This window comes from Calidris pugnax, unplaced genomic scaffold (assembly GCF_001431845.1).
Source record: "Calidris pugnax isolate Ruff unplaced genomic scaffold, ASM143184v1 scaffold123, whole genome shotgun sequence".
NCBI lineage: Eukaryota > Metazoa > Chordata > Aves > Charadriiformes > Scolopacidae > Calidris > Calidris pugnax.
In genome coordinates this window covers 980,661-994,122 of record NW_015090876.1, presented here as the reverse complement: position 1 = coordinate 994,122, position 13,462 = coordinate 980,661, and the positions used below count along the sequence as shown (strand labels likewise).

Here is a 13,462-nt window from a genome sequence, read left to right as displayed (position 1 = left end):
CCTTTGGTCTGAAGGCAGGCAGGAAGAGGTCCATGCTAAACACGAAGTGTGTTCACACAGAAGCTTGGGCCATCTGAACAAACAGATGTGAGTGAAACCAGGGCAGCTCTCCCCTACACAGAGCTCTCCTCTGCATCACACTGCAGTCAGAAGCACAGATTATATTTCTCCCTTTCCTTCCCCCCACAGCTACCAAATGTCCCTCTGCCCTGGTCACTGGCCCATCAGCCGAGAGCAGGAGCCCACGAGAGGCTGATGGACTCCTGCAGGGGGGGAAGAGATAGAGGGGGACGGGCAGAGTCAGGGAGTGAAGCAGAAAGATCCCTGGCAGCTCGTCTGCCACGAAGAACAGCCTTAGTGTGACGACCAGCTTTTGGCAGACACTCAAGGGGATCTCCAGAGCTGCCTCAGTTCAAAGCAAGCCAGGCTCGAGCCGCAACTGCTCACATCCTCCAGAGACTGGCACAGGAGAGAAACCCTTTCAAAATATTCACTCACTCATTGATTATTAACTTAAAAGCGGGAACTACCCACGCATTCCTCTCTCTCTGCCTGGAGAGGTTAATGCCCTGGCCCTTTCCCTCTTCCCCGCTCCGTAAGTCACCCAGGGAGTGGGTGCTGTGCTGGCCCCAGGAGCTGCCTTCCCAGCACTGGGGTGTGCTGTTCTCCTCCAGCTATTTATAGATGGAGCTGCAGAGGATGAGGGGTTTCTGAGCTCCGTCAGAGCAGCACGCTGGGGGAAGGCTGACCCTCTCTCCATCCCCAGCTCCCTCAGCACCAACAACTCTGCAGCTCAGGGCAGCCTGGCCACGCTGCAGACTTCTCCCACCCAAAACCATCAGCAGGTAGGACTGGGTCCAGCTGAAATGGGAGGAGAGAGGATGCTTCCCTCAGAGGAGCAAATAGCTTTGATTTTCCTGCTCATTCGCCCCATGCCCTTCGAGGGTCTCAAACCCCCCCAGTGCATTTTTTTTTGGAGCGGGAAGGGAAGAGGATCGGTGGAAGACGTTCAGAAAAAGCTGGAGGTTCACTCCTGCAGGTGAGCAGAAAAAGATGATCTCATAATAAATGCAACTGGATTCCGGAAACATGAGCGACTTCACATCCGCGTGATTCATGCCGGCAGAGAGAGGCAGTTCTGGCTTTGGGGACCGATGACGGCAATTCCTGGAAACATTTTTTCCAGGCTGGGTGCCTGGACCCGGCGCAGGCGCGATGGAGCCGCTGCTGCCGCCCTCTCCTGGCAACCACAAAGGCCATGGGCTTCTCATCCAACGCATCCTTCCCAGCAGCAGTGATTCTCCAAACAAACCCTGCTCGAATTACAAATCCACGCTCTGCCCCTGTTGCTTGCTCAGTTGTTGCCTTAACGGAGTTTACTATTTTAAGCGAGGGAGATGGCTCTTTGCTCGGCCGCGGTTGCTGCTCAATCATGGGGCTGAACTGCTGAAACTTCCCAGAAAGATGCCATAATTTCGGGATGACAGCATCACCTCGGGGAAAGAGGCAGCTTTTTATCGTGACGGGGTCCAAAGGCAACAGAGAGAAAGGGTGGCACAGGAAGAATTTGAAGTCACAGATGGGTGGCCCTAGGTGGCACTGGGCATACGGACTCAGGTTAGCTCTGCTGTGAAAGCACAGGTTTCTGCTCAAGAGCTCCTGCTTAGCAATAATAGCTATTTTTGACACTGTCACTGATAGAACCACCGTTTCCCAGCTCAGCTTGTCCAGAAGTGCTCCAGGTGAGAAATAAATGAGCACAGCAGCTCAGAGCTTCACCTGCTGCGTGGGCAGCTCAGCAGGGAAAGGCAGAAAGTGGCTGAACACACCTTGAAGTCCTCACAGGGCTGGAGGGGAGAAGGTCCTCGCACTATTAGGGTGCAAGTTTTTGCTCAGGCAAAGACATTCCCGTGGAGGTGGCTTCTCTTCCCATCAGAGCTTTCCAGAGCTGCTGCTGGATGTTACGGCACCGCACAACATTTTGTTCCCAGGGCCTGGAAGTGGAACTTTGCACTGACTTTACACGCTCCACACCGATCTGAGAGAGGACTGGAGGCAGCCTGGGGCAGGGAGGAAGAAAATGACTGGCCAAAGTTACACAGAAAATCAAAGTTCTAAGCAGGACTAAGGCACACAGGCGTAATTCCTATTCTTCTCTGCATGTACCAGAGTTGTAGAGGGGCAGAAAACACCTGACACAGGAATTGGAAGTAAAACAAATGGAAGGTGAGCCCCTAAATAAGATTTCCTGCATTTTAGGCAGCAGTCACACCATCAAAGCAGGTTCCCAGGAAAACACTTGGAAGGGTGTGGGAACAGCAGCAGAACTTGCAGCCAGTAACCTGCTGAGTAAGCTGTGGACCAGAAATACAGAGGAGATACTTAGGAGTCATTTTAGAAGGTCAAGCAGCAGATCATCCATCAGCAAGAAGGAGGGGGGTACTCCGTATCCAAAATGCACACCCAGAAGCTACTTGCAACTCAGCAGCCAAGATCAGAGCTGGTTACAAATGGTTCAGGAACAGAGTTTCACCACGTAGTGGGCAGGAGAACCTGGGTATTCACTATTCAGCACTTGAGAGGCAGATTGGTGAGCCTTCTGCAGGAAGACAGGCAGAGAAGGGATGGGATGTCCATCCCATCCTACCCTTCCTGCCCCAAGCTCAGAGATACTTCTTTTGAAGCAACTTCGAAAGCCTATAATCCTGAACAGAAAACACAGTCTTTTAATAGCTTTACGAGCTCATAAAGACAAATATCCTCTCCCAAGAATAAACAGGCAGAACATTCCACTCCTGCTCTTAAAACAAGAAGCTGCCGTAACTGAATGGACTGGGGGTACAACACAACTGTCTAAGAAAAATAATAAAAAAACCCCAAAACAACTACCCCCCATAGTCTTTAGGGTCTAGTTCGGGGTGAAATTGCCAACAACAGCTTGCAAAGGTGGGAAAGGAGAAACCAGCATCTTCTGTAGACATTTCACTAGCAGCAGCCAGCACTTTCTGATTTAACAGTGGATGGACCACCTCCCTCCCCTAAAAAGGGAACTTGAAAGTCTCTTTCTGCTGTGCAAAATTGAGGCTTTACAGGAAAGCTATTTTTTTTGTTGGTAAAAATTCCTGAACACTCTTCCTAATAACTCTTCCTCCCTTAACACCATGCAGCTTCTCAAGATGCCGGTTGGTTTTGGGGAGAGTACCCAGAAATATGGTAATACTTGTTAGTAACTGAATAAACTCCCTCCCGGGTCTGTAGAGGATAACGAGATCCCAGGCTGGAGCTGGAAACCACAGGGATTTAATTTCTCTTCTCAAAGAGCCATAACGAATACTGAAATATTACTATACCCACCCCAAACCTGATGCCTTGTACACTTTAGCAAAAATCCAAACCTATAAAGCCCTGCCTGCTTTGCATTTGAGAGAAGCTCCTCCCTGGGGAAATAACTGCATTTTCCCTTTTATCTTTAGAGTGTTGGATTATTCCAACTGCAAAAGAGAGACCCTGGTAACAGGTAGACCTGCTGATCTGGGGAGGTGAATTCAAAGTTTACATATTGAGTTTTTGGCCCAGCATTTATCAGCCCCAGACAGACAAACTCACCTGCAGGAGCGATGCTTCAGCCTCCGTTCCTATGTGACAAGGTCTGTGCAGCTGAATTACACCAGGGACATCTTTGCTGTATGAAGTGGGACAGATTGAAACGCAGGGATATTAATATTGTCACTAAGATACCCCGATCCAAGCCTCCCACTGTGCATTCCAAATAAAAGTTTAAATCCCAGGGGAACGGGTGCAGGGTCACTGGGTGGGCACACTCTAGTGACAATGCTTTTATTTTGGTTACAGCTTTGGAAATTCACCAATTCAGACAGAGAAACTCCATCAAACCAGACCAACTAAACCCCAACCAGCTTTGGAGCAGACCAAAGTGACAACTCCAAACCACCCATTTCCCTGTCTCTTGGTCAAACATCTCCCCAGCCCAGCACGGCCCCTGCCCCAACACCAGCGTGTTCCAGCTGATATTGCCAGGAAGAGCTCGATCTTGCTCTGGTGAGGAACCCACTAAACTCATTTTATGTCCTATCCTGCAGGGCTGTAACTCACAGGAATATATTTTGGCTCAGAAAAGGGCCAATTTACATTCCCAGAGCTGAGCAGAGAGATCACCCGGAGCTGGTGCCGAGAGCTTCTCAGATGAGAAGGTAGGTGACCACACCTGGGAATCTCCAGGGAGAGGAATGGATGACTTACCATTCCCAACAGCGTGATGTGGCTGAGGAAGTAACATTTCCCATGATGAGTAAAAATCTCAACTTGTGTACCTGACAACATCATCGATTAGACATTAACAGTTCACCCAAGAAACAATTAAGACTTGCCACAAAAATCTGCCAGATGTGACCTTTCCAAGTGTGGGCGAGGAAAGGTTAACCACATTCCTAAGAACTGGAGCTCAGGTTTGGCAGAATTAGCTGATGCCAGGAGGGCAGTGCAGTAAGACAGGGACAGGGATGGCTCTCCAAAGGTCACTGGTTCTGCCCTTCCTGTGGCTGTTAGCAGACCCTACAGAGCAGAAGAGGAATCTCTAACAGGTGTTAACGACTCGACAGGCTTAATGATTTTCTCTCTCCCTGAGCTTAAAATACACACCACAAACTCTAGCTGTGTCTCCCCTTCCACTTCCCATCAGTTCCAGTGCCTACGCCAGCTCCAGAGGCAGGAGCTGGAAGTTTTACGTAGGTTAATGTTTCACCAGCCTTCAATTCCTGGACACGCTCAGGAAGAACGACTCAGACCAGACCTGGGGAGGTGGGAGATAAGTGAAGATTTACAGAACAAGATTTTATGCCTGGCAGCTGTAGTTTCACTCACTTCATGCTGGGATTTATTCAAAACACATCTCTCCTGCAGGAAATCTTTGAATGAAGCAAAAAAAAAAAAAAAGGTCACTCTGGACTTTGCTGAAAGATAAAACTCATGAAGAACAGTATAACAAGTCAAGTTTTAATAGATTTATAAAATTCATATATACAAAACAGTAAACTAAGTCACCAAAGCTATAAAATACACTTTTTACACATCACAATATAATTTTATCTAGTACACAGTTTTCATAAATTGAAACTATTACAGCAAGTAGCTGCTTCTATTGTGGATGCTGTTTTGGTGCTAGAAAGACACTTATGTGAGCAGTCTGGAACTGTGCTTTTACTTTATGCATTTTTCACCTTCTTTTAGTTTGTCACTGTTTTTAAAGTACTTTCCTGTGAATTGTTAGAAAATTAAGGCTAAACTCAGGCCTTTCTCGCCCAATGCAGTGAATTGGTTTAGAAAAACAGACTGATATTGCATAGTATGTGTGTTACAATGCATAGGCACCAGAGAGCAAGTAAATTGCAGAATAAAAGATAACATTAATTGGCTTCCTAGCTACATGATTGTGTCACAAGATAACTTTGTGTTTTGTCAGTTTGCTTTCATACATATTGATTCCATAAACAAGACAACTCGTCACAAGAGCAATAAATACTAGCCATTTCGTTAAGTGGAGTCTCCAGAAATACCCTTTAACATTTATCATCAATTGAAGCTCCTCACACCTTCCAGCTAACGAACCCTGTTCACTGGAAAACCGCTCATTATCCTAAAGACAGTTAATGGCTTTGATGCAAATGGGAGTTTGGACACACATTTTCAAACCCAGGCCCCCCCAGCACGCTTCCCAAGTCTTGGGAACTACCAAAAGGATCATTTCTCTTCCACATCCCCCTTCTCCCTGCCACCTTCTCCCAGCTTTTGTGCCCAACCCCCTGCACACAAGCCCAGCACGAGAGATTGTCAGGAAGTATTAGCAGACAAGCAGCCCTATTAAAAAAATTATCTATTACTTCCCACATAAGATGCTCTTTTTTGGGTCCAAAAATTTTGTTCTCCATCAGTTGTATTTTTTATTCAAATAATGGGAATAGTCTCATCCCTGAAATTCTTCTCGTGCCCTGGTATCTTGAAGAAAGAGTATGTGGGAGTTAGAAAGGAGTAAGATGCATTGTCTGGCCAGAGATCTGCATAACCTGTTTTAGTCAGAATTGAGTTTTAGCCCTCGGTTATGAAGAGATGAAGAGGGATTTACAGTGGGAGGGTGTGCAGCTGCAGCAGGGCCAGCCTGGCCAGCCCACTGCTGGTCACCCAAAACCAAAGTGCCACCAAAGTGGCTCTCTGGAGTCACTCAAAGCTTCTGGGGTCAATGCAAATGGCATTTTGCTTCAATGCAGCCAGTCTTCAAGCACCAGCAGCTTTTGGGATCAGTTTAGAAAATAGCTCCCCTCTCTTGCTCCCTTCCAACATACTTTGGCTTTTTTTTTTTTTACCAGAACACCCACTTTGGAAGTCAGTGCTGCTCTTTTTTCCCCTTTCCAACTGTGAATATTTTCACATTGGACAGAAGATACGGCCTTGGGGCACACGCCAAGAGCCAGGTTGTGATACAGTTCATCAAGCCAGGCACAGAACCACCAGCACTGACACTCTAGTACCTCCACACTCCCCACCCAATAAGAAAAACAAGCATATCGACACATAGACAAACTTCAACACCGCTTTCCAAATGCCATTAGAAAGATAAAAACATTAAGGATCAAGCTGAACTGCCCAACCGCCAAGAGAGAGCATCGCCGGGTCAGCAGAGCGGCAGCTTCAGCTCCAAAGAGCCTGGCTTTACTCATTTCCATCTATGTAAAAAAAGATTAGTGTTAAAACAAAGAAGTGCCCACCTCACAGCACAAAGCAGAGATCACCCCAGCTAATTACAAAACAGGCAATCTTAAAAAGCACTAGGTCTTTTCTTGTCTTGCCAAGTACTTCCTCACTAGGTTAGACAGCCCTCAGCTAGAAGCGCGTGGAGTCAGTATTAACTCAGCCCGAGCCTGGCCCAGACCACACCAGTCCTCCCCTCCCACAAGGGATGCTCCCTAAAAATCTGTTAAAACCCCACAGAAAGAGCAGGCACAGATGTGTTACGGTTGCTACTGAAACTTCCCATGTAACAGAATTAATAAAGAGTGTACTGAGGTAAAGAGTTGGCAGTGCTACATGAAGAAAAACCCCTGACTACACCATGTGATTTCATACTAGAAAAAGGATACAGAAAAGAGGGTGCTGCTAAACTGACAGGAATCAATACTGTTCTCATGGTGAGAGAGGAGGGTTTGGCTTTACAGGAGAAGCTGCCGTTGTACAAAGGTGTTCTTGCATCTTGTGTTTGAGTCTCAAGTTGGACATGCATCCAACTACCAACCCAACAAGTACTCCTGAAAACGTGATGACACACACAAAGCTACATCAGGTGTCAAAACTCACTGCCTGAAAATCAGAAGGGCCTTCTACCAAAAATCCTGTCATTCCACACAGCAGAATGCTTTTTTTTTTCTTCCAGAATAACTAAAGAGGCACATAGAAAAGACTCCAAAACATGAAGTTACTATCCACAGCTAAAGGCAGCAAAGGGCTTGTTTTCTAAAATGATAATTTCTGGAAGGTAGTTGTCTGTCACTAAAGAAAGCTGCTACGTTTCTCCAGTGGCTCCATGTCTATTGTTTTAATTTATCTAATGCTACAATTCTTTGCAGATCACAGTAACCAGGACTGGTGAATACCATGGGGGAGACGACACACAGGCAGGATAGGACACACTTCTCAAATGCACCCCTTTTCATACCAAAACCTACTTTAGCCATCCTGGTGGAATTACATTTTTCTCTGCAGTGCCACACACAGAGGAGCTCTTCCTGCTCCATTTCACTACAGGTTTTTTGCCAGTAGTTTCTCCACCATCTGCTTGGCCGAGGTTCAGGCTTTAGCTGGCTCAGAAAGCCTACAAACGGTCATCTTCAAGAGCTTCTTCATGCTTGTAACGTGCCTAGTTCTAGGTTTTACACAGCAGTATTTTAATAAACTGAACATATTATCAAGTTAATAAGCCAAAGAATCTATTATTTCATATTAAAAAATAAGATCAATTCTTTGTGTCAAACTGGAAGCATCTTTGAATTGTAGTGTATAGTTGAGCAGCCGGTAATTTCCCTTCCAGAATGGATATTAATTCATTTTTAACATTAACAACTATTTAATCGCTTCAAAGTGACAACTGCCTATTAAATATGCCACTTACAGAAAACTGTTCTTCCTTTTTAATTCCAATTCACTGTGTCACCTCGTAATGCCACCTAAGCAGTGTTTGGAGAATGACAGCACCGCAATCAGAAGGAAAGGCACTGACTGACACACTCTAACAGCTTAAAGCGTCTTTGGAGGACAACAAACACAAAGCAGTGTTTGATAAATGACTCCCATTTAGTTAGTTTTTCAACTTAAACTGCAAGATGACGTCAGTCTCTCCTGCAAGCACATGCTGCAAGCACTTCCTCTCTTTGTCCTTGTGAGAGACATCCCATCTGCAACAGCCCCTCTCTGGTCACTGACCTGCGGGTGTCAGAGGAGGGACAGCAAAAGGCTGCTTTTTTTCTTTAAATAAAAAAAAAAAAGTTGTTCAAGGTCTCCATCTGATTATCATCCTGCCTGTGACCCATTTCCTGACTAGCCAAATGAACAATAACCCTATAAAGTTAACAAAAAAAGATGTTCTCTCCAGCTGTGTTTACCTGCAAAGTTCTCCAGGATGTCACTTAAAATAAAGTTTTTTATTTGTTTCTTGTGAAAGGACTAAGCAACGGCCCAGCCTATCCCGAGATGTTTGTACGACCTAAGCTACCTAAGCTCTTCTTTACTAATTAACTGATTTACCATAACGTGATTTTCTGGCTTTATTTTACTACAACCTACCTTGGGAAAAAAAAAAAAAACCAAACCCAAACCTCAGTTGTAGCAAGAAGCAGAGTGTATTTTGCAGAGGAAGAAGTTTATCTGCCACTTTTAAAAAACAAACAAACAAACCAGTCCTTTTCCCTCGTGGGCCAGATCCTTTGCAAACTTAAGAAGTGCTTGACTTTTGCAAGTAGAGTTTCCTGATCTTGGGTTCCTGGTGTGAACCGTCACCATGGAAGTTCAACAGAACAGAGCCAACCCACTGACTTCCATCCGCAGGCTACAGCATCACACTCAGGCCCACTTTATGGACAGAAAAAAGGCAATAATGGGCCTGAGGTGATCCAACCGGTTCCCTAGAACTCTGATTTAGTGTGCAAAACTGCCCTATCATACAAAAAAAAAACCACTAGCAAGCTTGAGAGCTCAATGAGATACCTCCTGCTGATTCTTTTCCGTGTGCAGATTAAGTTACTTAAAATATATGTCGTGTTATGAGCTCTGTTCAGAGTTTTAAATCCGTAAGGTGACTAAGGATACAAACCCATGGATGAGCATGAAGAGAAAAACAGAACAGGAAATTCCATGCTTTGTCTCTCAGGTAAAAACTACAGTAGATTCAGGCATAAAATTACTGAGGTAATTCTTGAGAAAAAATACAGTTGAAAGGGAATGTTTAACTCACTTGAGAAAACAAGCATAATATTAACCCATCTAGAAAATGTAGTGAAAGAATAAAGCTCACAGCACACTAGAAAATAAAAAGTCAACCAAGAAGTCAGGTCAGCCCACAACTGCCTCCCCTTTCCCAGTGCCTGGGAAGTGGAAATCACAACCAAGAGCTCCCAGAATCTCTGAAAAGCTTTGAGAAAAAGTTTTAGTGTTCAGGCAAACAAATGGGCTGCCTTTGAGATACGAACCTTGTGTGATGAGTAAACTTGTTTGCATCACTCTCTCTTCAAACATTTACCTTTTCAAATGTAATAATCTTAAGAGTTTCCCCCCCATCTGAATATTATAGTCACGTAACATTTTTCACCCCCCTCAAGGTTAAAAATGAATAAATATTTAAAAGACAGAGTTGGTCCTGACGCAAAATAAGACTCGTTACAAGGAAGCTAATTCCTGTTTAAGTTCTCAAATTTAAGTTTGGTTTTCCCATCTGCAACTAACTCCTCAGTTGCTCCTTCCCTTGACACAGAGCGCTGAAATGGCTGCATCTTTTCCACCCTGAAGCCTGCACAAAGAAAGCCAAGGGACTGCTACATTAGGAAACAACACAAAAATACTGATAGGAACATCTGCAAGCTTCAGAGGGGAAGAAAGATTCCAGATTTTATCCAAATTAACATGAAAGGACAACGGAACAGGCCTTTTTTTGACCACATTTCCCATGGGCTTACCAGCTGAAGTAAAACGTTGCTTGTTTTGACATACCATTACGGGCTCAAAGGGGATAAGAACTCCAGGGAATCTGCTGACTTTTTACGGGTACAAACAGCCCTTCAGGTTTTATTCTTGGATAAAAACTATGGCAAAAAATTGCACAGTAAACTACGTTTGAGAATTACCTAAAGGATAACACTACAATGTTGATACAAAAGGCAGATCTTCGGTTTGTCCACGTACCCCAGTGTAATAGAAAAGATCCGATATGTCTGTACACAAAAAAGGCACCTGATGGTTCGTTAAGCAGACAGAGCACTAGGTAATTAACAGTTCATATCAACATTGTTCACAGCCTCTTGCTATTTTACACAAAAACCAATCGCCCCAAATGGGCAACTCCAAACTTGACTGCACTCAGAATTACACGTGCATTAGTCTAGGCTAAAGATCCCATTAAGACACAAATTAAAGGCTAATTTTACAGCAAGGTCTTGCTGTCTAAATAAATCAGTGCAGCTGTAAAACTGGGATCTCTAGGGTGTTCACTCTTCCTATAAGGTCAGCTCTTGGGAACTAATCAAGCAGCTGCTGTACTACCAAAACCTTTGCTTAAGAATTTAATCAGCTTTCAAACTTTTGAATATAGATAAAAGCCCTCTCACGTGAGATACTGAACCTCCACAAATATTGCCAGCTGCGGGTGAGAGAACAGCACTGGATTTCCACAAAGTACATCTTTCTCGAGCCCCCCCCGGTGCAGACACACTGTTGGGTGCTCTAGCACAGGCTGCTTCACCAAGGAAATCAGTTTTCCCCCATGATGTAATACCCTTCACATCTAGTGCAAAATAAACCCTTCTCCACATCAGCAAGGCCTTAACTTCCCATCCAATTTACTCCAACATGGGTTTCTTTTTACAGTTTTTGACTTTTGCCTCAGGAGACTCATGCAAAACCTTCAGACAAGACCTGTGATAAGTGGATTCCAGACCCTTGGCAAAGCTGAACACGCACACCAGATCTGGTTATACTCCTAAGGCTTAAGAACACAACTTCCATTAACGTTCTCCAATACAGCTGCCAATCTCATTACGTTTAGTTTGATCGATTCAGCACCTCCTAGCTACAAAAAAAAAAAAAAAAAGGCAGTTTGTATGACTAGTGCCTTTGAAAAATAAGCATATTCATTTAAAACAACGCGTCTTCCATACATGGTTTGTCAGAGATTTCTTTTTTTCTAAGGCGGCAGAAGGTGATTGTGTTATTCAGCATTCCAAACTAGGTACAGAACCTACAACGGCCATGTTTCAGTAGTGTTTCTAGTCCAAATGATTCAGTAGCTAACATCAACTCTTGACTCCTTCGGCCTATAGCTCCTCTGTTTGGACTGGCTAGTTTACAGCATTCCTGAGCCATGTAATTAGCATGGGTCCTACACCACATGCAAGGGCCATAAAGAAAGGATTAAAAAAAAAAAAACCAACTTTGATCTAACCCTCCAGCAAATTTTAACAGAAGGCGGGTTGCTCTCCTTCACTGCAACATAATATCCTTCAGGTTCTCTTGAAGGATGGTGTCCTTCACAGCGTGAAACACGAAGCGGATGTTTTCAGTGTCTATGGCAGTGGTGAAGTGATGGAAGAGTGGCTTACTCCGGTTCCTCCTCTTTCTGTCAAAGCACTGCACCAGGTAACGTTGAACATCTTCTAGCCTGTGAGGGTCGCCTTTGAAGTCCGAGAAATACTTCTTAATGCTGACAGTCTTTACCTTCTCTACAAGAAGATCCATCTTGTTGAGGAATAGGATAATAGAAACGTTAAAGAAAAGCTTGTTATTGACTATTGTCTCAAAGATATTCATGGACTCCACAAGTCTGTTTGTGCGCCTGTCTTCCATGAGAACCTGATCGTATTCGCTGGAGGAGACCATGAACAAAATTGAAGTTATTCCATCAAAGCACTGGAACCACTTTTGACGCTGAGATCTCTGTCCACCTACATCCACCATCTTGAAGGGTATTTTTTTAATGATGAAATCATGCTCTACTATCCCCTTGGTGGCTTTTCTAGCCAGCAAAATATCTTGTTTGCTGGGGAAATAATTCTGGAAAAGAAAAGAGAAAAGAGTCAAAAAGAGTCCTTCAAAACTGCTGGCTAATGTCAGAATATTGAAGCGATGGTAATACTCAACAAGCCATGTTTTTTTGATTACCAAGTGAAGAATGAATACTCAACTTGAAAATTATGATTAATGTTGACCATTAATCTCAGCACATTGGTAAACAGTTACAGAAGATCCTGAGATAGACTAGAATAAAGATATAGGACTAAATGCACTCGTTCATATTTATCCTTCAAGCCCCTGATTTTCAGGCTGAAGTCTATTTTATCATTGTGCAATTCTCAGCCCTGGTGTTACTGCCATTTAAGCAGCATTCAGTAAAGCAGCTCACTGCAAGAATTTATTTAATTTTTTAAATCTAGTTTTTCACAGTTCATTACTCTCACAAAGGACGTCTTGCAAGCTTTAGCAGAAATACTTCAGGTTCACGGTCCATGACCAGCAAGTCCAGCAACACGTTCTACTGCAGGCTGTGGCCCAACCCATCACTGTAGAGAGATTTGTTCTTCAGAAGCTTATCACTGCTACTATTCAGGAAAATCATCTCCCTTCTTTCTCCTCCAAGTCTCCTGACAGATGTTTCCATTACTGATTTTGAATCCTACAAGTACTTTTTTTTTTATTTGTAAGGTTTCGCAGGAAAATCATCTCCCTTCTTTCTCCTCCAGGTCTCCTGACAGATATTTTCATTACTGATTTTGAACCCTACAAGTACTTTTTTTATTTGTAAGGTTTCATTCTGCTACCTTAAGTAGTATGAGCCACCAGATCGTTGCAAAAAGTGAGATCCAGAGACTGCGTAGAAGGACTGATAAGACAAAATACATGCATAAATACAACTTCTATAAACAGTATTTGTTGTCTGTCAAAAAAGATTAAGCAAATACTAAGCTTCAGTCTCATAAGGCTGTAGTTTACTGCTTCTAGAGTAAAGAACTTCAAAGGTATTCAATGAACTATAATTTAAAAAACAAGAACAGCCCCCAAAGCATTAATCATAGCACACACAGGCTTCCATTATCCCTTTGAGCTCTTTTGGTTCAGAAGGAGAGGGAATGTCTTACCAGCTGACCGATCCGATCCAGATTATCCAGGAAATATTTCACCGATTCACCCTGTGGAA

General features: G+C 43.9%; 1 protein-coding gene across 1 annotated transcript in view; it reads right to left on the bottom strand.

Annotated features, from left to right (window-relative positions):
• Positions 1–4,992: 4,992 nt before the first annotated feature.
• The window catches only part of GNA12 (guanine nucleotide binding protein (G protein) alpha 12), a gene marked incomplete at its 5' end in the record, with an annotated part of 43,987 nt that continues 35,517 nt past the window's right edge, over positions 4,993–13,462 (bottom strand). Inside the window, 2 exons of the mRNA XM_014946191.1 lie at positions 4,993–12,321; positions 13,404–13,454. Coding sequence (XP_014801677.1) covers positions 11,752–12,321; positions 13,404–13,454 — 621 coding nt within the window. The remainder of the gene's footprint in view (positions 12,322–13,403; positions 13,455–13,462) is intronic.